The following is a 26,395-nucleotide window of genomic DNA, read 5'->3' as shown; positions in this document are numbered from 1 at the left end:
GAGATCAGGAATAAGAAGGGTGCAGTCACAATGTTGGGGGTTTACTACAGGCCTCCCAACAGCCAGCGGGAGATAGAGGAACAGATAGGTAGACAGATTTTGGAAAAGAGTAAAAACAACAGGTTTGTGACAGATTGACTGGGACTCACTTAGTGCCAGGGGCTTAGACGGGGCAGAGTTTGTAAGGAGCATCCAGGAGGGCTTCTTAAAACAATATGTAGACAGTCCAACTAGGGAAGGGGCGGTACTGGACCTGGTATTGGGGAATGAGCCCGGCCAGGTGGTAGAAGTTTCAGTAAGGGAGCATTTCGGGAACAGTGACCACAATTCAGTAAGTTTTAAAGTGCTGGTGGACAAGGATAAGAGTGGTCCTAAGGTGAATGTGCTAAATTGGGGGAAGGCTAATTATAACAATATTAAGCGGGAACTGAAGAACCTAGATTGGGGGCGGATGTTTGAGGGTAAATCAACATCTGACATGTGGGAGGCTTTCAAGTGTCAGTTGAAATGAATTCAGGACCAGCATGTTCCTGTGAGGAAGAAGGATAAATATGGCAATTTTCAGGAACCTTGGATAACGAGAAATATTGTAGGCTACGTCAAAAAGAAAAAGGAGGCATTTGTCAGGGCTAAAGGGCTGGGAACAGACACAGCCTGTGTGGAATATAAGGAAAGTAGGAAGGAACTTAAGCAAGGAGTCAGGAGGGCTAGAAGGGGTCACGAAAGGTCATTGGCAAATAGGGTTAAGGAAAATCCCAAGGCTTTTTACACATACATAAAAAGCAAGAGGGTAGCCAGGGAAAGGGTTGGCCCACTGAAGGATCGGCAAGGGAATCTATGTGTGGAGCCAGAGGAAATGGGAGGAGCCAGAGGACCTACTCCCATTTGGAAGCAAATGGACGTATTAGTGAGAGGCAGCATGGTTTTGTGAAGGGGAGGTCGTGTTTCACTAAAGAGTTTTTCGAGGAGGTCACAAAGATGATTGATGCAGGTAGGGCAGTGGATGTTGTCGATATGGACTTCAGTAAGGCCTTTGACAAGGTCCCTCATGGTAGACTAGTACAAAAGGTAAAGTCACAGGGGATCAGGGGTGAGCTGGCAAGGTGGATACAGAACTGGCTAGGTCATAGACGGCAGAGGGTATCAATGGAAGGATGCTTTTCTAATTGGAGGGCTGTGACCAGTGGTGTTCTGCAGGGATCAGTGCTGGGACCTTTGCTGTTTGTAGTATATATAAATGATTTGGAGGAAAATGTAACTGGTCTGATTAGTAAGTTTGCAGACGACACAAAGGTTGGTGGAATTGCAGATAGCGATGAGGACTGTCAGAGGATACAGCAGGATTTAGATTGTTTGGAGACTTGGGCGGAGAGATGGCAGATGGAGTTTAATCTGGACAAATATGAGGTAATGCATTTTGGAAGGTCTAATGCAGGTAAGGAATATACAGTGAATGGTAGAACCCTCGAGTATTGAAAGTCAGAGAGATCTAGGTGTACAGGTCCACAGGTCACTGAAAGGGGCAACACAGGTGGAGAAGGTGGTCAAGAAGGCATACGGCATGCTTGCCTTCATTGGCCGGGGCATTGAGTATAAGAATTGGCAAGTCATATTGCAGCTGTATAGAACCTTAGTTAGGCCACACTTGGAGTATGGTGTTCAATTCTGGTCGCCACACTACCAGAAGGATGTGGAGGCTTTAGAGAGGGTGCAGAAGAGATTTACCAGAATGTTGCCTGGTATGGAGGGCATTAGCTATGAGGAGCGGTTGAATAAACTCGGTTTGTTCTCACTGGAACGACAGAGGTTGAGGGGCGACCTGATAGAGGTCTACAAAATTATGAGGGGCATAGACAGAGTGGATAGTCAGAGGCTTTTCCCCAGGGTAGAGGGGTCAATTCCTAGGGGGCATAGGTTTAAGGTGAGAGGGGCAAGGTTTAGACTAGATGTACGAGGCAAGTTTTTTACACAGAGGGTAGTGGGTGCCTGGAACTCGCTGCCGGAGGAGGTGGTGGAGGCATTGACGATAGTGACATTTAAGGGGCATCTTGATAAATACATGAATAGGATGGGAATAGAGGGATACGGACACAGGAAGTAAGTGTAGAAGATTGTAGTTTAGTCGGACAGCATGGTCGGCACGGGTTTGGAGGGCCGAAGGGCCTGTTCCTGTGCTGTACATTTCTTTGTTCTTTGACCCCCCCCCCCCCCCCAAAATAAATCCTTTAGTGTCCTAATTCCCTTCTTCTCCCATCTTTGAAAATTTCCATCCCACTTCCTTGGCTCAAATCTGTGGTTCCCCCGAATCTGCATTTCCCTTGACCCTGCCCCCAGCCCCAACTGCTGGCGAAACTGCCTCCAAATTCTCGACAAAACTATCACTCCTGGACACCCTGGGGGCGATTCTCCTTTATGGAGCCCAAGTGTTCACGCCATCGTGAACGCCGTTGCATTTCACGACGGCGCGATCCGGTGCCGGGTACAACCGATTCTGGCCCCCACAGGGGGCCAGCACGGCACTGGAGCGGTTCATGCTGCTCCAGCCACCTTTCGCGGCGCCAAATGGGTATCGCGCCAACCTGCGCATGCACAGGGGACTTCTTTAGCGGGCTGGCCCCGACCCAACATGACATCGGTGTTCAGGGGCCGGCCACGCCAGGAAGTAGGCCCAGGGGTGGGGTGGGGTGGGGGGGGGGGGGGAAGGCGGCCCACCAATCGGTGGGTCCTGATCGCGGGCCGGACCCCATTGGAGGCCTCCCCGGTGAAGGAGCTCCCCCCCCCCACCACAGGCCGGCCCCTGACCGTTCGCGCAGAGTTCCCGCCGGCAGCTACCAGGGGTAAATGGCGCCGGCGGGACTCTACCGTATCGACGCGCTTGCTCGGCCCGCGCCAAACGCGCCGGCGCAAATGACGGCGATTCTCCGGCCCGGCGCGGGGCTCGGAGCATTCCCCCCCCCCCCCCCCCCCCCCCCCCCCCCCCCCCCCCCCGTGTATTTCAACTTGTTAAGATCATAGAATTTTCAGTGCAGAAGGAGGCCATTTGGCCCAGCGGGTCTGCATCGGCTCTTGGAAAGAGCACCCTACCTAAGCCCATCCTATCCCCCCCCCCCCACCCTATCCCTGTAATCCCACCTAACATGTTTTGGACACTAAGGACAATTTAGCATGGTCAAACCTAACCGGCACATCTTTGGACTGTGGGAGGAAACCCACACAGACACGGAGAGAACGTCCAGACTCTGCACAGACAGTGACCCAAGCCGGAAATTGAACCTGAGACCCTGGAGTTGTGAAGCAACAATGCTAACCACTGTGCTACCGTGCTGCCCCAAATTATTTCATATTGTGGCTTCCATCAGACTTAAAATCAACTTCCTTAATTTCAAAATCCTTGGAACATTATAAACACCCTGTGTACAGAATTCCCTCCCATGCTGTCGGTAAAAGTCCAGTTCCTTTGACTTTTTTTTCTTTTTCTTTTTTTAAAATAAATTTAGTGTACCCAATTCTCTATTTTTCCAATTAAGGGGCAATTTAATGTGGCCAATTCACCTACTCTGCACATTTTTGACTCGTGGGGGTGAGACCCACGTAGACACGGGGAGAATGTGCAAACCCCACACGGTTAGTGACCCCGAGCCGGGATCGAATCTGGGACCTCGGCGCCGTGAGGCTGCAGGGCTAACCCACTGCCCAACGTGCTGCCCTCTCGACGCCATTGTCTATTGGATTGAACCAGGTGCCAGGGTGAGCTGTTCTGGATGAAAAACAATGAAGTCTGATGAAAAACAATGAGGACTGAGGAGCTGGGCAGACAGGGAAAGGGTTTGCTGCTGAGGCTTTGTAGGGATGGGCGTGAGGGGGCTGAGGAATGGAGTAGGGAGGAGGGTGGATGGGGCAGGGAGATGTGGGGGTAGGGGAGATGACACGGGGCTGGGAAGGAATGTTGGCGAATGAGGAGATGGGGTGAGACTGGAGAGATGGGGGAATTGGTGCTGCCAAGACCACAGGAGCAAGGTGGCCTAGGGTAGGGGTGGTGCTGACAACGCCACAAGATCAGCATGCCCAGGCCCCCTTCCCTCCGGAACACCCTGCACCCACCAGCACCCCAGGGCGCAGGCCTCAAGGGTGCCACCCCTGCCAGACCCAATTTTTCACAATTGGACCATTGGGTGAGCTTCTTCCAGGAATTGAAGTCAATATCAAAATTCTTAAGTAACGCCTTCAGAATGTCCTTGGTAAGCAAGTGTCAAGCATTCTAGTTATATTTCCAGCCCAACTCAGTTGTGACTGTCTCGTATGGTGTGGATGCTTGGCATGTTTGCACGGATGAATGTCTCAATGTTTGGTATTTTGTCCTGCCCTCTGATCTTCAAAAGCTTCCAAAGGCAGCTCAAGTGAAAGTGGTTGAGCTTCTTGGCACTACCCTGGTACACAGAGCAAATCTCATGTGTGTAGAGCAGAGTGGACAAGACTATTGCTCAATGGACTTTTTGGCAGGCAGACTTGCTGCTCCTCATTCCCAGACTGCATGTTTTGGCAATTCTTGTATGTATCTTTATTATCAGTATAGGCAGCTTGAGTGTACTGCCGAGATAAGTGAATTTACATTCCTGACAGCTCCAAGTCACGGACTGAAAATTTAGGATTGAGATGGGGCTTTCCTGGAGCAGACTGGTGCAATCCTTCTTTGTTCCTTGAGATGATCGTAAGGTTGGAGGTTTCGCATGCATTAGAGAAAAGGTCCATGCTGCATTGCATGTCCAGCTCTAGACCATCTCTGAAACCATAAGTTGGCTATTATTCCTTAGGCGAGGTGATGGGAATGGAAAAAAGAGGAAGAGAAATATTTAGGGTGTGGGTTGCATAAAGACACAAAAATGCACAGTCAACAGCAAACAGGAAATCAAGATGCATGCCCAGGGGCGACTTTGTAGCCTGTGACTGGGGTTGGTTCAGATTGAGCAATTTCCCAATGATGCGACATCTGATGCCAGGATCAACATCATGGAAGGCGTGAGAGGACAGAGTGGGGAAAAAAACCTGCCAAAGAAGGTTGGCTCTTGCACGTAGCCCTGTTCAACTTCGTTAGTGACTGCAATGGGTCAAAAGACCCCGCATCACCCAGAACACGCTTGAGTATGCCATTATGGAGTTGTCAAACCATTGTGCTAAATTTCTTAGGCACGCCAAATTTCTCTGTTACTTTCCAAAGACCCTCACAGCAGACAGTATCAAAGGCCTTGCTCAGGCCAACAGATATGGTGTAGAGGTCTAGGTTCCATTTTTGATATTTCTCCTGGAGCTGTCTAGGTATAAATACCATAGCATTGGTCCCTTGACCTTTCCTGAAACTGCACTGACTCTCTGGAAGCAGATCTTCGTTGACATCCTTCCAGAACCAGTTCAGGAGAATTCTGGAGAAAGTTTTGCAGGCGATGGAAGAGGAGTGAGATTCCTCTATGATCTTCATAAGATTATCATGTTCCTTTCTGCTTATACAGATGGACAATGGAGACACCTTTGTATTCCTACAGGATGGGTAATTGAGTCCCGTGTGGACAGAAGGTTCAGTGAGCCTCTTGACCAGGCATTGACCTCCAGACTTGTAGAACTCAATCCGGAAGAGTGTCAGCTCCTTAGAGCTTTGCACCAGTCAGAAGTTTGATTGCCTTTGGTCGTTTGTAGAGAGGAGCCTCTGCATGAATGGTCACACCTGAGCCAAAACTTTGCATGAGTTGGCACTTTTTTTAGGGGATGTGATGGAAATAAAGAAGAAAGAGGAAGAGAAAGATTTAGGGTGTGGGCTGTATGGAGATGCAAAAATGCAAATGTAGTGATGTGTGGCAGATCACATTTTGTGTTGCTAAAAATGAAACCTAAGCTAAAAATGGGAAGCTCGCAAATGTAGCGTGCGCCATGGTGCAAACTCACTAAGCCATCTGACATGGGGATATTTCATCAGGGTTCACAGAAAGATGTACTTGGTTGAGCCAGGAGGTAAATGAGAAATTATTGACACACTGATTCTGTCCCTTTGACAAAGTTCACGTCTATGAGTCATTTAATTTTTTGTGTTGATTTAAAACCTTTGAACCAGTCAGGTTTTTATTTTTCTTTCATGGGATATGGGTGTCGCTGGCTAGGCCAGCATTTTTATCGCCCATCCCTAATTGCCCTTGGGGAGGTGATGGTGAGCTGCTGCCTTCAACCGCAGTCCATGTGGTGTAGGCACACCCACAGTGCTTTTAGGGAGGGAGTTCCAGGATTTGACCCAGCAACTGTGAACGAACAGTGATATAGGGAACGATTTAATGTGCAAAAAACAAAATCCCGTTTTGGGCACATATAGCCTGCAGCGCACAAAATAACCCCACTATCAGACGGGACTCTTGTTTTTCCTGGCCTCAGTTGGGAATGCCCCACCGAGGCTGCACTTACCTCAATTCCTGCACTGGCTTAGCTCAGCTCAGCAGTGCAGGAGATCGGGGCGCCATTTAAAAACCTTTCGACTCTCCTCAGAAACCCCACTCCGGACACCCCCACTACCCCAACATTATCTCTTGGAGGTCCTCAAGCTGCCCTTCACCACACCTTTTTTTTCCTCTAAATTTAGAGTACCGAATCGTTTTTTTCAATTCAGGGGCAATTTAGTGTGGCCAATCCACCTACCCTGCAAATCTTTGGGTTTGGGGGCGAAACTCACGCAAACATGGGAAGAATGTGCAAACTCCACATGGGCAGTGACCCAGAGCCGGGATCGAACCTGGGACCTCAGCGCCGTGAGGCAGCAGTGCTACCCACTATGTCACCGTGCTGCCTCTCACCACACCACTTAAGGGCCAAGCACCCCGGGTTGGAATCCCTGGCTCAGGCAACCTGGCACCCAGGTACCTTGGACTGCCATCCTGGCACCCTAGCAGTGCCCCTGTCATCCTGGCAGTGCCTGGCTGGTGTTGCTGAAGTGCCTGGCCGGCAGTGCCAGAATTCCCAGGTACCACACTGCCCAGAGCCCAGCCACCATGGAGCCTCCGATGGCCTGAGAGCCCCCCCCCTCCCCAGGTGCCATTAAGGTTGGTCCACGATTACGTGGACCAGTGCTAAACAGCACCATGGCAAGGTCTCCCAGGTAAGGGTATTAATTCCTGGGCCTCGGGAGAATAGGGTGCCGACGTATTTAAATGCACTTAATGGTTTACTTGTAAATCTGGATTTCGCCCTGCACTCTGAGCATCGCAAATCACGTGAGAGGCCCCGTCACGTCACCAAGTCGGGTGCGCAAAGGCCCTTCAATAGCACCCATAATTCCAAAGCAGGATGGTGAGTGACATGGAGGGTAACTTCCCGGTGTTGGTGGTGTTCCCATGCATCTGCTGCCCTTGGTTTTCTAGGTGGTAGAGGTTGCAGGTTTGGATGGTGCTGGCAAATGGCAGAATATTTGTTTTCTACTTTACATTCCATCCTCAGTGGGGGAGTGCAGGTATCAGGAGAGGTCCTGCCCATCCCCGGTCACTAATTAAACGTTGCCCCATTTTGGATGTCAGGACACAACTCAGAACAGTTTACCTGCTGAGCTTTTTCTGATCACCAGTTGCATTGCCGTTTTGAGTTGATGCAAATGCTTCATTGGAAACGATCCCTGATTTTGCCAACTTGGCCAGACCTGGACTTTGGACTTCCTTCTTCCTGCTCTGGTGATGGTTAACTTGTCTGTAAGAGTAAGGGAGTTACTTGGATCTATCGAACACCTTTCATGGTCTCAAGTCAAACCAAAGCACCTCATAGCCAGTGAAGTACTTTTGAAATGTATCGACTGTTGTAATGTAAGGAATCAAACTCATTAAAGTTTCCTGGTCTGTGTGCAGTGAGAATGAAACCCTTGGTGCTGAATAAATGTATGTTTTATGTCACAGGATGATGCAATGATGCCACAAAGAGTGAGGCTGCAGTATGAAGCTGCCCTTGTTCACACCAATTGTGTAAGTATTAAAACTGGTCAGATCTTTTGACAAGTCACGTAGCTATCATGGTGAGAAATGGATGGTAAAATCCATTGACCCTGCACTCAAAAAGAGCGCAGACTAGACAGTCGTTGCTTGCTGCCCCTTCTTAAATCCTCTTCGAGTTTAGCTTTGCACTAGGAGCAGAACGTTGGTTAACTTGCCCTTCATTTTTCCACTGGTTGTGGTTTTGTTACAAATATCATGCAAACTAGAAGACCTGAAGTTTAACTTTGGTATGGCCTGGATGTGATAGCTTTGGGTGCTTCTCAGCAGTACCCAATCCTCTCAGACACAGAAATAATCAGAATCAAAATTGGTTCAATGGCAATATCTCCTGGCTTCAGTTTGACATTTATTTTTAATTGCTCGATAATACTTCTGTACTGCGGCTCTGAGGACCCGAGTTCAAATCCCGGCCCTGGGTCACTGTCTGTGTGGAGTTTGCACATTCTCCCCATGTCTGCGTGGGTTTCACCCCCACAACCCAAAGATATGCACGTTAGGTGGATTGGCCACGCTAAATTGCCCCTTAATTGGAAAAAAAGAATAATTGGGTACTCAAAATGTTTTTATTTTTAAAAAAATAATACTTCTCCGTCTTTTGTCGACTTTGTTGTGCCCACTGTGTCTGTCGGTTAAGGTCAGAGATCGGACAGGTTAATTTTGTTTCCTTCCTCACGGATGTTGCCTGACCTGCTAAGTATTTCTAGCATTTCTGGTTTGGTTTTATTTCTTCTTTGCCTCAGCGTTCAAATCTTTCACTCTTCCCTGCCATTCCAATTAGTTATAATTGGATTTGTTCACCATTAAAATGCACAATATATTTCTGTACAGTTTCAGTTTTCTGTCCCGTAACATTCAAGCAGAAGACACATCCTGAGAGATGCACTGCATGTCGACGTAACGGTTCCCCAACCATCGCAATGTAAAACCTCAAAGTATAACAACATCTCAAAAATATTACAAGAGGCCACAAACTTTATGGTCACATCACTTCTCTTTCTCCACTCCCCCACCCTTCACAGCCCATCTTGCCAAGCTTTCCGAGAGGGAAGTGGACCTATTCTGCTTCCACTGGGGGTGGAAACGAGATGCACAGTGTCGGCCTAGAACCACAAGTATTCATTAAGAGTCTTGTAAAAGTGGCTCGTTGTCAAATAAAGAACATAGATTTAGACCCGCATTTTCCCAGTACAGGCAGATTTACAGAGGTATTTGTACTCAAACGACTTGCATTGATGTAGTGTTCTCACTGCAACAAAATATCTACTACATTTTGAAAGTGTGAATGAATCATCACTTGGGACTATCCAAGCTCCAAGTAAGTTCTGAACTCTTGGCCTTTTAAAGTAGGTCAGGCGTATCCTAGTTTCTTGTAAATTTCTCATTATCTCTGGCTTTTATCGGTGCACCGAGGAAGTAGAGAAGTGGTGCGCTCATCTCTGTTCAGTGAGTGCTTCCTTCCTGCAGTTATGGTTTCTGTGGCAGGTTCTGTGCCAAGGGCTAAACCTTACTCTAATGCAGTGAAGTGACATTTTCCTTTTCCCTGCAGCAAGGTTATAACTATCTCCTACAATAGGAAGAATGTTGACCGCAGAAGAAATCTGTGGATGCATGCTGAGGTACTTGCAAGGATTCACTTAGGCCCAGCATTTCTCACAGTAGACATTTCCAGAAGACAAGCAAATCTCGAAATAGGTAATGATGATCAGCAAAGGCTCCAGATTTTTTTTAAATCTTAAAAATAGTTCACAGAATAGGGGGCAGGATTCTCCAACCCTCCGCGCTGGAATCGCGCCCGATGCGGGGGCGGCGAATAGCCGTTCACGCCGGAAATCCGGCGCTTCCGCAATTCTCCGCAGACTCGCCAGTCCCACGTGTGCGGTCGATGTGGCGCCGGTCAGGGGCTGTTGGAACTGGTCCCCGCGGCAATACTCCGTGGTCAACCGGCCAAACTCCCGCCGGCATGGTTTACATGTGGTACCACCTGGCGAGAGCTGGGACCTGCGGCCGCGGTGGCGGTCGTGGTGGGGGGCGGGGCGTATCTGACTCCGGGGGTGTCTCAGTGGTGGCCAGGCCAGCGATCGGGGGCCACCAATTGGCTGGCCATCGCGATCTAGGAGGGATCTACCTTCCTCCGCATGTGCCCGCTGTGTGGCACTGCCATGTCGGCGATGCCCGCGCCGAGGTGGGCTTCCGCGCGCATGCGCTAACCCGCTTGCGGACACCGTGCACATTTGCGGCCGCGTGGTCTGGCTAGCAGGGCCCCGTCGACAGCCAGAGCTGCGGGACGCTTGCCGGGGCTCTGCCAGCCCCCTGGAAAACAGAGAATCACCCTGGACGTTCGAGGAAAAAGTCCGGAGTGATTCTCCCCCGTTTTCCGGCGGGCGTGGTGACTTAGACCCCAGAAGAGAGAATCCCGCCCCGATCGCAACAGTGGAGGAGGAGGCCATTCATCCCATTAAGTCTGCACCGGCCCTTTTTTTTACATAAATTTAGAGTGCACAATTCTTTTTTTCCCCAATTAAGGGGCAATTTAGCATGACCAATTCAGCTACCCTGCACATCTTTTTGGGTTGTAGGGGTGAGCCCCACGCATACATGGGGAGAATGTGCAACCTCTACACGGACAGTGACCAGGGGCCAGGTTCGAACCTAGGTCCACAGTGCCGTGAGGCAGCAGTGCCAACCACTGCACCACCGTGTAAATCTTTTTTTTATTTTAAAAAATATGTCTATTAACAATTTTTGAACAAAAATTTTCAACTATTCAAACCCCCCCCCCCCTGTAACAAAAAAGAAAAGAAAAGTCGCATAGCAAGACATAAACATATCAATTCAACATAATACAGAACTTTGTACATTGGATTCCTCCCGCGAAAAATCGAATTTCCCATATGCTTATGTATTTCCTTACTCCGGTGCCCCTAGAAAAAAAAACCTTCCCCGCCCAACCTTCCCCCCCCCCCCCCCCCCCGAAAGAGCTGTCTCCCCCCCCCCCCCTCTCCCCCCCCCCCCCGGGTTGCTGCTGCTGCTGACCGACCTCCATCTAACGCTCCGCGAGATAGTCTAGGAACGGTTGCCACCGCCTGAAGAACCCCTGCACAGACCCTCTCAAGGCAAACTTTATCCTCTCCAACTTGATGAACCCTGCCATGTCATTTATCCAGGCTTCCACACTGGGAGGCTTTGCGTCCTTCCATAATAGCAAGATCCTCCGCCGGGCTACCAGGGACGCAAAGGCCAGGATACCGGCCTCTTTCGCCTCCTGCACTCCCGGCTCGTCCGCCACTCCAAATAGTGCGAGCCCCCAACTAGGCTTGACCTGGACTTTCACCACCTTAGATATAGTCCTCGTGACTCCCCTCCAGAACCCATCCAGTGCCGGGTACGACCAGAACATATGGGCGTGGTTCGCCAGGCTTCCTGAGCACCTCCCACATCTGTCCTCCACCCCAAAGAACCTACTCAACCTCGGCCCTGTCATATGCGCTCTGTGAATAACCTTAAACTGTATCAGGCTAAGCCTGGCACATGAGGAAGAGGAATTAACCCTACTCAGGGCATCAGCCCACAGACCCTCTTCAATCTCCTCCCCCAACTCCTCCTCCCATTTGCCCTTCAGCTCCTCTACCAAAGCCTCCCCCTCTTCTTTCATAACCTGGTATATCGTCGCACCTTGCCCTCTCCGACCCATACACCCGGAATCACTCTGTCCTGAATCCCCTGTGCCGGGAGCAACGGAAATTCCCTCACCTGTCGCCTCACAAACGCCCTCACTTGCATGTACCTGAAAGCGTTTTCCGGGGGTAGCCCAAAAGCAGATAGGTAGACGGATTTTGGAAAAGAGTAAAAACAACAGGGTTGTGGTGATGGGAGACTTCAACTTCCCCAATATTGACTGGGACTCACTTAGTGCCAGGGGCTTAGACGGGGCGGAGTTTGTAAGGAGCATCCAGGAGGGCTTCTTAAAACAATATGTAGAGAGTCCAACTAGGGAAGGGGCGGTACTGGACCTGGTATTGGGGAATGAGCCCGGCCAGGTGGTAGATGTTTCAGTAGGGGAGCATTTCGGTAACAGTTACCACAATTCAGTAAGTTTTAAAGTACTGGTGGACAAGGATAAGAGTGGTCCTAGGATGAATGTGCTAAATTGGGGGAAGGCTAATTATAACAATATTAGGCGGGAACTGAAGAACATAGATTGGGGGCGGATGTTTGAGGGCAAATCAACATCTGACATGTGGGAGGCTTTCAAGTGTCAGTTGAAAGGAATTCAGGACCGGCATGTTCCTGTGAGGAAGAAGGATAAATACGGCAATTTTCGGGAACCTTGGATAACGAGAGATATTGTAGGCCTCGTCAAAAAGAAAAAGGAGGCATTTGTCAGGGCTAAAAGGCTGGGAACAGACGAAGCCTGCGTGGAATATAAGGAAAGTAGGAAGGAACTTAAGCAAGGAGTCAGGAGGGCTAGAAGGGGTCATGAAAAGTCATTGGCAAATAGGGTTAAGGAAAATCCAAAGGCTTTTTACACCTACATAAAAAGCAAGAGGGTAGCCAGGGAAAGGGTTGGCCCACTGAAGGATAGGCAAGGGAATCTATGTGTGGAGCCAGAGGAAATGGGCGAGGTACGAAATGAATACTTTGCATCAGTATTCACCAAAGAGAAGAAATTGGTAGATGTTGAGTCTGGAGAAGGGTGTGTAGATAGCCTGGGTCACATTGAGATCCAAAAAGACGAGGTGTTGGGTGTCTTAAAAAATATTAAGGTAGATAAGTCCCCAGGGCCTGATGGGATCTACCCCAGAATACTGAAGGAGGCTGGAGAGGAAATTGCTGAGGCCTTGACAGAAATCTTTGGATCCTCACTGTCTTCAGGGGATGTCCCGGAGGACTGGAGAATAGCCAATGTTCCTCTGTTTAAGAAGGGTAGCAAGGATAATCCAGGGAACTACAGGCCGGTGAGCCTTACTTCAGTGGTAGGGAAATTACTGGAGAGAATTCTTCGAGACAGGATCTACTCCCATTTGGAAGCAAATGGACGTATTCGTGAGAGGCAGCATGGTTTTGTGAAGGGGAGGTCGTGTCTCACTAACTTGATAGAGTTTTTCGAGGAGGTCAGTAAGATGATTGATGCAGGTAGGGCAATGGATGTTGTCTATATGGACTTCAGTAAGGCCTTTGACAAGGTCCCTCATGGTAGACTAGTACAAAAGGTGAAGTCACATGGGATCAGGGGTGAGCTGGCAAGGTGAATACAGAACTGGCTAGGTCATAGAAGGCAGAGAGTAGCAATGGAAGGATGCTTTTCTAATTGGAGGGCTGTGACCAGTGGTGTTCCACAGGCATCAGTGCTGGGACCTTTGTTCTTTGTAGTATATATAAATGATTTGGAGGAAAATGTAACTGGTCTGATTAGTAAGTTTGCAGACGACACAAATGTTGGTGTAATTGTGGATAGCGATGAGGACTGTCAGAGGATACAGCAGGATTTAGATTGGAGACTTGGGCGGAGAGATGGCAGATCTAGGAGTACAGGTCCACAGGTCATTGAAAGGGGCAACACAGGTGGAGAAGATAGTCAAGAAGGAATACGGCATGCTTGCCTTCATTGGCCAGGGCATCGAGTATAAGAATTGGCAAGTCATGTTGCAGCTGTATAGAACCTTAGTTAGGCCACACTTGGAGTATAGTGTTCAATTCTGGTCGCCACACTACCAGAAGGATGTGGAGGCTTTAGAGAGGGTGCAGAAGAGATTTACCAGAATGTTGCCTGGTATGGAGGGCATTAGCTATGAGGAGCGGTTGAATAAACTTGGTTTGTTCTCACTGGAACGAAGGAGGTTGAGGGGAGACCTGATAGAGGTCTACAAAATTATGAGGGGCATAGACAGAGTGGATAGTCAGAGGCTTTCCCCCAGGGTAGAGGGGTCAATTACTAGGGGGCATAGGTTTAAGGTGAGAGGGGCAAGGTTTAGAGTAGATGTACGAGGCAAGTTTTTTACGCAGAGGGTAGTGGGTGCCTGGAACTCGTTACCGGAGGAGGTGGTGGAAGCAGGGACGATAGTGACATTTAAGGGGCATCTTGACAAATACATGAATAGGATGGGAATAGAGGGATACGGACCCAGGAAGTGTAGAAGATTGTAGTTTAGTCGGGCAGCATGGTCGGCACGGGCTTGGAGGGCCGAAGGGCCTGTTCCTGTGCTGTACATTTCTTTGTTCTTTGTTTTTTGTTCTCCAGCGCTCCTAGGCTCGCAAACGTCCCATCAATGAACAGGTCCCCCATTCTTCTAATCCCTGCCCGATGCCAGCTCTGAAACCCCCCATCCATCCTTCCTGGGACAAACCGATGGTTATCCCTGATCGGGGACCACACCGAGGCTCCCATCGCACCCCTGTATCGTCTCCACTGGACCCAGATCTTTAGCGTTGCCGCCACCACCGGACTCGTGGTGTACCTTGTCGGCGAGAGCGGCAGCGGTGCCGTCACCAGCGCCCCCAGGCTCGTTCCTTTGCAGGACGCCATCTCCAACCTCTTCCATGCCGCCCCCTCTCCCTCCATCACCCACTTACAGATCATCGCCACATTGGCTGCCCAGTAATAGCCACCCAGATTCGGCAACGCCAGCCCTCCTCTATCTCTACTACGCTCCAGAAACCCCCTCCTTACCCTCGGGGTCTTATTCGCCTACACAAAACCCATAATGCTCCTGCCTACCCTCTTAAAAAAGGCCTTGGTGATCACAATTGGAAGGCACTGGAATACAAAAAGAAACCTCGGGAGGACCACCATTTTAATCGACTGTACTCTGCCCGCTAGCGAGAGTGGCAACATGTTTGAAGTCCTCCTCCATCTGCTTCACCAGCCGCGTCAAATTAAGTTTATGCAGGGCCCCCCAACTCCAAGCTATTTGGATCCCCAAGTACCGAAAGCTCCTTTCCGCCCTCCTCAACAGTAGGTCGTCTATCCCTCTTCCCTGGTCCCCTGGATGCACCACGAAGAGCTCACTTTTCCCTACATTGAGCTTATCACCCGAGAAGTCCCCAAACTCCCTTAGAATCTGCATGACCTCCACCATCCTCTCCACTGGATCCGCCACGTACAGCAACAGGTCGTCTGCATACAGCGACACTCAATGCTCCTCTCCCCCTCGGACCACCCCCCTCCATTTCCTGGACTCCCTTAATGCCATGGCCAAAGGTTCAATTGCTAATGCAAACAACAGGGGGGACAGGGGGCACCCCTGCCTCGTCCCTCGATACAGCCGAAAATACTCCGACCTCCGCCGATTCGTAACCACACTCGCCACCAGTGCTTTATATAGGAGCTTAACCCAACTAATAAACCCTCCCCCGAACCCAAACCTCCGCAACACTTCCCAGAGATACTCCCACTCTACTCGGTCAAAGGCCTTCTCCGCGTCCATAGCTGCCACTATCTCCGCTTCTCCCTCCACCGATGGCATCATTATCACGTTTAGGAGCCTCCGCACATTGGTGTTTAGCTGCCTGCCCTTTACAAATCCCGTCTGGTCCTCGTGAATCACCCCCGGGACACAGTCCTCGATCCTTTTGCCAGCAACTTGCATCCACATTGAGGAGTGAACTCGGCCTGTACGACCCACATTGCAGTGGGTCTTTATCCCGCTTCAGGATCAAAGAGATCATCGCCTCAGACATTGTCGGGGGCAGGGTCCCCCCCTCCCTTGCCTCATTGAAACTCCTCACCAGCAACGGGGCTAACAGGTCTACGTACTTCCGATAGAACTCAACCGGGAACCCATCCGGTTCCGGGGCCTTCCCCGCCTACATGCTCCCCGGTCCTTTAATCAGCTCCTCCAACCCAATTGGCGCCCCCAAACCAGCCACCTCCTGCTCCTCCACCCTCGGGATCCTCAGTTGGTCCAAGAATCGTTGCATCCCCTCTTCCCCTGCTGGGGGCTGGGATCTGCACAGCTCCTCATAGAAGGCCTTAAATGCCTCATTTACTTTCACCGCACTCCGCACCGTAGTTCCCCTTCCATCCTTGACTCCACCTATCTCCCTCGCTGCCATCCTCTTACAGAGCTGATGTGCCAGCATCCGGCTCGCCTTCTCCCCATACTCATACGTCGCCCCCTGTGCTTTCCTCCACTGCGCCTCTGCCTTCCCTGTGGTCAACAGATCGAACTCTGCCTGGAGACTTCGCCTCTCCCGAAGTAGTCCCTCTTCAGGGGCCTCTGCATATCTCCTGTCCACTCTTAAAGTTTCCCCCACTAACCTCTCCCTTTCCCTGCCCTCTCTCTTCTCCCTATGAACCCTGATGGAGATTAACTCTTCCCCTGACCACCGCGTTCAGCGCCTCCCATACTACCCCCACCTGCACCTCCCCGTTGTCGTTGGCCTCCAAATACCTTTCGATGCACCCCCACACCCTCCCGCACACCACCTCATGTGCCAGCAGTCCCACATCCAAACGCCACAACGGGCATTGGTCCCTCTCCTCTCCCAACTCCAGTTCCACCCAGTGCGGGGCGTGGTCTGAGATGGCTATGGCCGAATACTCAGTTCCCTCCACTTTCGGGATCAGCGCCCTGCTCAGAACAAAAAAATCTATCCGGGAGTAGGCTTTGTGTACGTGGGAGAAAAAAGAAAATTCTCTGGCCAGAGGCCTGGCAAATCTCCACGGATCCACTCCCCACATCTGGTCCATAAACCCCCTAAGCACCTTGGCCGCAGCCGGCCTCTTTCCGGTCCTAGATCTGGAACGATCCAATGCTGGGTCCAACACCGTGTTAAAATCCCCCCCCCCCCATTATCAAGCTTCCTACCTCCAGGTCCGGAATGCGCCCCAACATACGCTTCATAAATCCAGCATCGTACCAGTTTGGGACGTATATATTTACCAATACAACCCACGTCCCCTGCAACCTACCGCTCACCATTCCGCATCGACCTCCATTGTCCGCTACTATGTTCTTGGCCTCAAACGTCACCCGCTTCCCCACCAGTATTGGTATTGCCACCCCTCTATTCTTCGCATCCAGCCCCGAATGGAATACCTGTCCTACCCATCCCTTTCTTAACCTGACCTGGTCTGCCACCTTCAGATGTGTCTCCTGAAGCACGACATCTGCCTTCAGTCCCTTTAAGTGCGCGAACACTCGGGCCCTTTTAACCGGCCCATTTAGGCCCCTCACATTCCACGTTATCAGCCGGATTGGGGGGCTTCTCCCCCCCCCCCTGCCCACTAGCCATCTCCTGTTTTAGGCCAGTCCCGTACCCGCGCCTCCCGCACCCTCCAGTCCCCCAGACGGGGAACCCGACCACCTCATCCGTTTTCAGTTCCCCCTCGGCCAATGCAGCAGCAACCCTATTTCCCCCCCCCCCCCTCGAGATCCAGATCTAGCTCTTCTGCTCCCCCCCATAACACTTCCGTAAGTCAGCTGACACCTGTTGACCCCAGCTTCCCCTGCCTTCCCGTTGACCCCCCTGTGTGGAAATCTCCCCTCCTCCTTGCACTCCTCCATCCCCCCCCCTCCCGCCCTTCCCTAACACGGGAAAAAGCCCGCGCTTTCCTGAGCCAGCCCCGCCCCCTGTGGCGCAGCTCCTATTGCGGCCTTATCCCAATTCCCCCATCCCCGAGCCTCCCCTCCCTCCAGCACCGGCGCCCACATTCCCCACAGTCTCCCCATCAAATCTCTTCCCCCATCCCCATCCATCGCCCCACCCGTGGAACATTCCTTACACATATTTACAACCCTGTATACAATCAAAACCACAGACCCTCAGTTTGAGTCCAATTTTTCCGTTTGGATAAAGGTCCAAGCCACTTCAGGCGTTTCAAAGTAGTGGTGTCGATCCTGAAATGTGACCCACAGTCGCGCTGGCTGCAGCATTCCGAATCTCACCCTCTTCCTATCCAGCACCGCCTTGGCCCGATTGAAACCAGCTCTTCTCTTTGCCACCTCCGCGCTCCAGTCCTGGTAGACTCGGATCACCGCATTCTCCCATCTACTGCTCCGCTCCTTCTTGGCCCATCTCAGGACACACTCTCTGTCCGCGAAACGATGAAACCTCACCACTATCGCCCTTGGCGGCTTGCAGGCCTTGGGTCTCCTCGCCAGGACCCGATGAGCCCCCTCTAGCTCCAGGGGACACGGAGAGGCCTCCGCACCCATCAGCGAATGGAGCATCGTGCTCACATATGCCCCAGCATCGGCCCCATCCACTCCTTCAGGGAGACCAAGAATCCGAAGATTCTTCCTCCCGACCTGTTCTCCAGGCCCTCGAATCTTTCGGCCCACCTCTTGTGCAGCACCTCGTGCGCCTCCATCTTCACCGCCAGGCCCGAGATCTCGTCCTCGTTCTCTGTGGTTTTGTACCTCACCTCTCGGATCTCTACCTCCTGGGCCTTCTGGGTCTCCTTCAGCCCCTCGATCGCCGGCAGCAGTGGCGCCAGCACCTCGCCTGAGAAACTCCTGCTGATCCGGCCCCCATGCTGCTCGATCTCCGCCCTCCGCCATCTTGTTTTTTCCCCCTCGTTTCTGCCGCTGCTCCAAAGCCGCTTTTTTCCCCGCTCCACTTTTGGTCCCCTCCATACACTATGGAAGGGGGACCTTGCTCTCACCTTCCCACACGGGAAGTGGTCGAAAAATTTCCGTTGGGGCTCCTCTGGAGAGCCCAAATGTCCGTTCTAGCGGGAGCCGCCGAAATGTGCGGCTTAGCTTCGCATCGCCGCAACCGGAAGTGACACCGTGCGAATCTTGGCAAGTTGTCATATTCATCCCATTTCTGCCACCTTGTCTGTAAATCAGACTGTGTCACAGACCTGAAAAACTGATTGTTTCTCTCTCCACAGATGCTGCCAGGCCTGCTGAGTATGTTCAGCCTATTCTGTATATGCAAACATACAAACATGCGAATTAGGAACAGGGGTTGGCCACTCGACCATTCGAGCCTGTTCCGCTATTCATTAAGATCTTGGCTGATCTGATTGCAACTTCAAGACTGCATTCCTACCCACCCCTGATGACCTTTCATCCCCTTGCTTGTCAAGAATATATCCAGCTTTCAAAGGCTCTGCTTCCATCACCTTTTGAGGAAGAGAGTTCCAAAGACTTGTAACCCTCGGAGGGAAAAAAACCACTCATCTCTGTTTTAAACGGTGACCCCTGGTTCTACATTCTCCCACAAAGAGGAAACATTCTCCCCACATCCACATTGAAATGAAACGAAAATCGCTTATTGTCACGAGTAGGCTTCAATGAAGTTACTGTGAAAAGCCGCTAGTCGCCACATTCCGGCGCCTGTTCAGGGAGGCTGGTACGGGAATTGAACCGTGGTGCTGGCCTGCCTTGGTCTGCTTTAAAAGCCAGCGATTTAGCGCAGTGCGCTAAACCAGCCCCATTGTCAAGACATCTCAGGATCTTTAAAGGTGACCCAGGGGTCACCTCCGTAGACTTCTAAATTCCAGTGAATTCAAGCCTAGCCTTTCTTACCTCACCCCCAACCCCCCGTAAGACAACCTGTCCATTCCAGATATTCGTCTATTAAACCTTCTCTGAATTTCTAACGCATTTACATCTTTCCTGAAACAAGGAGAACCATATTGTACACAATGATCAGCACAGGCTTGGAGGGCCGAAGGGCCTGTTCTTGTGCTGTACTTTTCTTTGCTCTAATACTCCTGATGTGGTCTCACCAATGCCCTGCATAACTGAAGCATGGTCTCCCTGCGTCTGCAATCAGTTACCCTCACAAACAATAACATTCCATTAGCTTTCCTAATTACTTGCTGTATCTGCATAGTAGCCTTTTGTGATTCATGCACTAGGGCACCCAGATCCCTCTGCATCTCCGAGCTCTGCAACCTTTCACCATGTCGATGTTTTCTTTTTATTCTCCCTGCCAAAATGGACCATTTCACACTTTGCCACGTTATACTTCATTCGCCAGATCTTTGCCCACTCACTTAATCTACCTTTGTCTCTTCGTAGCCTCCTTGTGTTCTCTCCACAGTTTCCTCCCTGCTTTTGTGTCGTCAGCACATTTCGCAATCATACCTCCCGCCCCTTCATCCATACTCTCTCTCTGTTCATTTTTATGATTAATCAACCTTGTTATAGAGTGGCCAATTGGTTTGGGTTTGAGTGACACTGTTTGAATTCTAATTTTGTTTCCTATAGTTTAATACAAAGTACTTGTAAAATATTTTCCCCTGCTGTGAACATCAGAAAATCCTGCATCCAGCACTCTAGTGAAAATACATCATTGAGAACATTTTAATTGGGTAATATATTATTTTTAGATTTTATGGGCCAATTTGATTGGAAAGGTTACACAATCTCTGAATGAAAGCCCTGTATATTGCTTGGCTTTTTTGGCCTTGAAGATGGCCAAATCAGTTTTGTAGTCAGAAAATTACAGCTGTTCAGGAAGACAGCCCATCACTGCCATTTTAGGATGAGCAATAAACGTGGCCATTCCCACGGGTCCCGAGAATAACATTTTTTTAAATGCATATAAAAATGTATGTTTACTGGAGGTTGTTCACAGTTCAGCTCTGTACTAACTAGAGAGCTTGAATTCCACTGCAGGATGCATTGACACAAATGAGCACAATTGTTTTCTGCTGTGATGTTGGGTGATCTACAATACGCTCCCTGAAACTCTGACGAGAGCAGATTCAGTAAGCATTCGAAAAGAAAGATTGTTTGCAAGACTCCGAGAAGACAGCAGAGGAGTGGGGTCAATTGGATAGCTCTTCTCAAAGAGCTAGTATGGGCGCAATGGGCCAAAAGGCTGCCTTCCATGCTTTATAATTGTTGGGCCTCAAGTATTTATTTCCCCATTCCAGCTGCTGCTTTGACATTTCAGTGACTAAGCCATTTTGGCTGCATTTTGGTTGCCCCACTGGTAACACAGACCCAGCAGAGATAGCAGAACCCTGCTATACACTGTAAGGGAGTGCCCCCGGGGTGTGCTTAACATCAACTCCTGATTCCCCCATGGATTCTTGTAGCACGAGTTCAACCAAGTGAGGAAACCGCCTGCTGCTTACAACTTACTGCGCTCCCTCAGCTGACAAATCAGTGCTCATAAACGTTGAATATGACTTGGAAAAAGTAGTGAGGGTAGCAAGGGTCCCGAATAGAAAGGGTACAAAATGTACTCTGGGTGGGGGACTTCATCAGTAGTGGCACAATAGCATGGCGACTAACTGAGCTGACCGAGAGATAAAGCACATATCTGTCAGACTGGACCTGTGTCAGCAGTGAGAGAACAACCAAGAGAAAAACCTCCTTGATCTCGATCTCACCAATCAAGCTTTTTCAGATGCATCTGTCCATGACTGTTACGATCGCAACTGATTATACTGGACAAGGCAAATCCCAGAGTGAAACCTGGCTTGATAGATCCTAACTTTGTATTTCTTTTATAAACCATGGAGTAAAGAAACTGAACAAATTCACAGGAGTCTACTACTGAACTTTTAACACACCGAATAAAACATTTATTAAACAAGAGAAATGAATTACATTACACCAGCATTGGGGCTGGTTTAGCACACTGGGCTAAATCGCTGGCTTTTAAAGCAGACCAAGGCAGGCCAGCAGCACGGTTCAATTCCCGTACCAGCCTCCCCGAACGGAATGTGGCGACTAGGGGCTTTTCACAGTAACTTCATGAAGCCTACTTGTGACAATAAGCGATTTTCATTTTTTCCACCAGACAAAAAGGCTGGAAAGATCCCCATACAAACACAAGAAAATGATTCAAATCACACACTTCTTTTACCCCAGCAATATCTTGACAGACACAGACAAAATTCTGACAGATAAACAATTTACAATAGCTGTCTTATACTCTAACATTCAGCGTATATGAGGTATATTTGAATTAACAGGAAATCGGACACACCACATTCGAAAATAAATGGCAGATGCAACCAAAGTCGATTGCATGGATTTCTCAACAACCCCAGACTTTTGTCACATGTGAGCCAGCCAGTCTTCTGGAAACTTTGTCTTTCTCTCAAGGGTTTGCAATCTCTACATTTGAAGAACTTTCCTGGGAATTCTCTTCAATTGTTGCTTCAAATAGGACTCACCTCGCCTTCCTCATCTTCAATCTCACCTTCAAAGATTCCTTTCCTTTGGATCTCCAAGTACACTCAAGCCTCCGCTTTCAAGCACAACCTCAGACCTTTAGTCGTGCCAAGCAGAACACCACTACTCCCAACAGGCTAGCAGTAAGGAGTCACCTCCTTTGATTACCTCTTTGGATCTTCAGGGCATCTCTCAAGTGTGCTTTGCTTCAAGTCTACTCCTTGTAGCTCTCTCTTTAACTCTGAGCCTATTGTTCTGTTTGTTTGTTTTAGTTTGATTTCTGAGTCTTGTCTTGGTTCTTGCATGGGGCTTTCTTCTAGGACCTCTCCCTGTTCCCTTTCCCATGTCCACAAGTATTTACTTCCCTTTCCCCGAGGCCACCTTCTCCTGACTGGCACTCTGTTCAAGTCACCTGATCTGCCATTTTGCGTCATTTAATTTATTTGATGCTTTTCCTCTGCGCAGGCATGCAGGGGTGGACACGGCCTGTAGGATGTAAAAGACTCAAACTGCGCACGTGCGGCCATTTCCCGGCCGGCGCAGTGCCAAGGGCAAGAGGCCCACTTGGAACTGAGTTCCGACCTGCCAGTTCAAAATTAAGGCAAGTATCCAAGTTTTCCAACAGTTGTATTATTCGAGGAGTGGACACTGCACCTCTCTTGGCGAGACAACATCCCATTTTCACACTAAAACTCTTGCTCATCGTGTCGTGTAGCACTGCCACTTTGCCAAATGAGATAGATTGAGAACAGATTTAGCAGCTCAAAACTGGGCATCCATGAGGCGCTGTGGGCCATCAGCATCAGCAGAATTGTCACAATCTGTAATCACTTGCCCTGGAATATCTCCCACTCTACCATTACTATTAAAGCAGATCAATGCTGGTTGAATGAGAAGTGTAGGACCAGGGGCAGCACCAGACATACCTTAAATGAGGTGCTAGTGTGGTGATGCTGCAACACAGGACTACTTGTTAAACAACAGAGGCTGCTTGTAATAGACAGAGCAAAGCAATCCCACAACAACAGATCAGTTCAAAGCTCTGTGGTCCTGCCACATCCAGTCATGCATGGTGGTGGTGGATAATTAAACCACTAATGGGAAGAACAGCCTCTTCACTGATGGGTGAGCCTGCAAAGGTGCTGGATCCTGCAAAGGTTAAAGGCTCTGACAACAATCTGACCGTAGTACCGCAGATTTCTGCTCCAGAAACATAGAAAATAGGTGCAGGAGGAGGCCATTCGGCCTTCGAGCCTGCACCACCATTCAATATGATCATGGCTGATCATGCAAATTCAGTATCCCACTCCCGCTTTTTCTCCATATGCCTCGATCTAGCTGTGCCCCGTAGTCAAGCTGTTCCAGTACAGCTATAATGCTGGCATCTATCTCACAATGTGGGCAATTGCCCAGGTGTCTTATCAACAAAATGGACAAATCAAATGCAGCCCCATCAGTCTATTCTCTATCATCAGCAACGTGATGTGGTATTGACAATGCTATGAAGTAGCACTTACAAAACGATTACCTGATGCTCTGTTTGGGTCCACCTGGGGCATTGGGCTCCAGAATTCATTACAGCCTCTGTCCAATCCTCAGCAAAAGAACTGAACTCCAGAGGTGAAGTGAGAGTGCCTTGAAATCAAGGCAGTATTTGACCAGGTGTGGCATCAAGGAGTCCTAACGAGACCAGAGTGGGGGGGGGGGGGGGGGGGGGGGGTGGCGGCGGCGGCGCTCTCCGCAAGTTGTAGTCAGACCTGGCACAAGGGAAGATGGTAGTAGTTGTTAGTCAATCAGCTACGCTCCAGGACTTCACTGCAGTAGTTTATAAAGGTAGGTCCAACCATCTTCAGCTGTTTCATTCATGATCTTCACAAGGTCAGAGGTGTGGGTGTTCACTGCTGTTTGCACAATGCTCTTCCCAAAGAAAATAAATATCATTAAGAAAAACTCTGAAAAATAATCTGTTTAAAAGTACGCTTCACAAAACCGTTCTCTAAAATGTGGTGAAGATGATCCGAAGAGACCTTTCTTTTAAATCGTGTTACTGTTCTCTGTGTTGTGTAGAGAATGGAACAGTTATTTAAGAACATAACATAAATAGACCACTCAGCCCCTCGAATCTGCTCCGCCATTCATTGAGATCATGGGAGATCTTGAGTTTCAACTCTTTTTCCCCGCCCGCTCCCATTTCTCTTGATTCCCCGAGAGATCAAAAACCCGTCAATCTCCATCTTAAATATATTCAATGGTGGAGCAACCATAACCCTCCTAGGTTGGAAAATTCCAAAGGTTCACGACTCCCTTTGAGTGAAGACATTTCTCTTCCTAAATGATCAGCAACTCCACAGGCCAACCACTCTCTAGATTCTCTTACCAGGAGAAACAACCTCTGCGTCTGCCCTGTTGAGCTGGATTCTGCTCTTCTTTTAATAGAAAAGAATCTTCCAAGCACCTGGAATATATTTGGCATACAGCTAATTTTTGTATCTCAATAAGATGCCAATGGAACAATTTTTCGTAGCTCAAGGGTACTGATAGATTAGTTTGAGTCTTGGGACGTTAGACTGTTATTAGACCATAAGGCCATAAGACATAGGAACAGAATTATGCCACTGGCACATCGAGTCTGCTCCGCCATTCAATCATGGCTGATATTTTTCTCATCCCCATTCTCCTGCCTTCTCCCCACAACCCCTGATCCCCTTATTGTTACCCTGCAAGTTTTTTTTAACATGGGAAATATTTTCCGTCGGTTTAGAAACATCTGGAAAGAAAAGAAGGAGCACTATTTGAGCGATGTCAGTCACCGTGCTAAACTTCGCTGACTGTGCTTTTTGCCCTGGTCATGGTGTGGATTATCACCAAGAATAAGAAGGTAACTGACAACTATTTGCGAAGTGGTAGTTTGGAGATTTTCTAGATTTAACCCAAAGTAACTGAGGGCCGTAGGCAGCAGAGGAGCTGACCAGTTCTGTAAGCTAGAAAGCGATTGGTTTGAGTAGCAGGGGAGGTGGGTGGAGGGTACCCTGCTGTGCTTATGGCTGAGCTGACTGACAGTTTGAAGTCTTAGGGTAGAGGAAAAAGAGTTGAGGGACAAGGTAGGGGGCGTGGATTCTGGGAGCTCTTGTGAAGGTTGGCAACAGACTGGAGTTTTATTTGTGGAACCAAAAGAAGCCCCCACCAAATGAAATCAACCACTCTCTTGGCTGTTGAGTTACCTTGAATGGTTCTTTTAAGGAGAATTGGTTCAGTCACTTGACGCCTGGTAGAATTGTATAGAGCGTACACAGAGCATTGCACCTGCATTTGCACTTCACAAATGTCTGAAAAAGTGGACTAAAATTGGTGTCAGGCCACTTAGTGACCTCTTTATAGAAACTTGGAAAATAGGAGCAGGAGGAGACCATTCAGCCCGTCAAGCTTGCTCCGCCATTCATTATGATCATGGCTGATCATCCACTCAATAACTTGATCCCGCCTCCCAGATCCTTTGACCTTTGATCCCCTCCACTTTAAGTGCTGTATCTAACTGCGTCTTGAAAACATACTGGGCGGGAGTCCCTGTTGGCGTGATGACTCAGCTTCGCCGTCAGCGCACTCATGCCCGCGGATTTCCTGATGGTGCAGGAGTGGCCACAATGGGAAACCCCATTGGCCAGCTGCCAGGACGGAGGATGGCGCTGCCTGGGGGGGTGCGCCACACCAGAAAACGGGTCTGGCAGCGCGGAGAATCCCGCCCACTATGTATTACTCTTTGTGGTAGAGAATTTCACAGGCCGACTACTCTCTGGGTGTAGAGATTTCTCCTCATCTCAGCCCTAAATGGTCTACCCGCATTCTCAGACTGTGAGCCCTGGTTCCGGATACCCCCACCATCGGGAACATCCTTCTTGCATCTACCTTGCCTAGTCCTGTTAGAATCTTATAGGTTTCCATTAGATCCCACCTCATTCTTCTGATCTCCAATGAATAGAATCCTAATACCGCAAGATCTTGTCCTTTTTTATCTTACCCCGCTGTGCATTGTCAAACATGAAAGCAACCGACCATTTGTCCGTGAGGAGAGTGAATCTCCTGCCGGCCAGCTAATGCCTCCAATGTCGCACAGCTTCTACTATGGCCTGGGCCTCCTTTTCGACTAAGGAGTGGCGGATTTCGGAAGCATGGAGGGTACGTAAGAAGAAGGCCACGGGTCTGCCCGCTTATAGATTTCATAGAAATTACAGTGCAGAAGGAGGCCATTCGGCCCATCGAGTCTGCACCGGCTCTTAGAAAGAGCACCCTACCCAAGATCCA

At 49.6% G+C, this 26,395-nt stretch overlaps 1 protein-coding gene across 3 annotated transcripts in view; it reads left to right on the top strand.

Moving 5' to 3' along the window:
* The window catches only part of b3gntl1 (UDP-GlcNAc:betaGal beta-1,3-N-acetylglucosaminyltransferase-like 1), a 497,156-nt gene that overhangs the window by 38,001 nt on the left and 432,760 nt on the right, over window positions 1-26,395 (top strand). For 2 of the 3 annotated variants that reach the window (XM_072483147.1, XM_072483145.1), the window contains exon 5: window positions 7,914-7,979. The exons of the other annotated variant lie outside the window; for it this stretch is intronic. In XM_072483147.1, coding sequence (XP_072339248.1) covers window positions 7,914-7,979 — 66 coding nt within the window. The remainder of the gene's footprint in view (window positions 1-7,913; window positions 7,980-26,395) is intronic. 3 annotated transcript variants of the gene reach the window in all.

The sequence above is a fragment of the Scyliorhinus torazame genome, chromosome 18, assembly GCF_047496885.1.
Source record: "Scyliorhinus torazame isolate Kashiwa2021f chromosome 18, sScyTor2.1, whole genome shotgun sequence".
Classification (NCBI taxonomy): Eukaryota; Metazoa; Chordata; class Chondrichthyes; order Carcharhiniformes; family Scyliorhinidae; genus Scyliorhinus; species Scyliorhinus torazame.
Note: the sequence above shows the minus strand (reverse complement) of the source record. Positions and strands in the feature narration are given on the sequence as shown.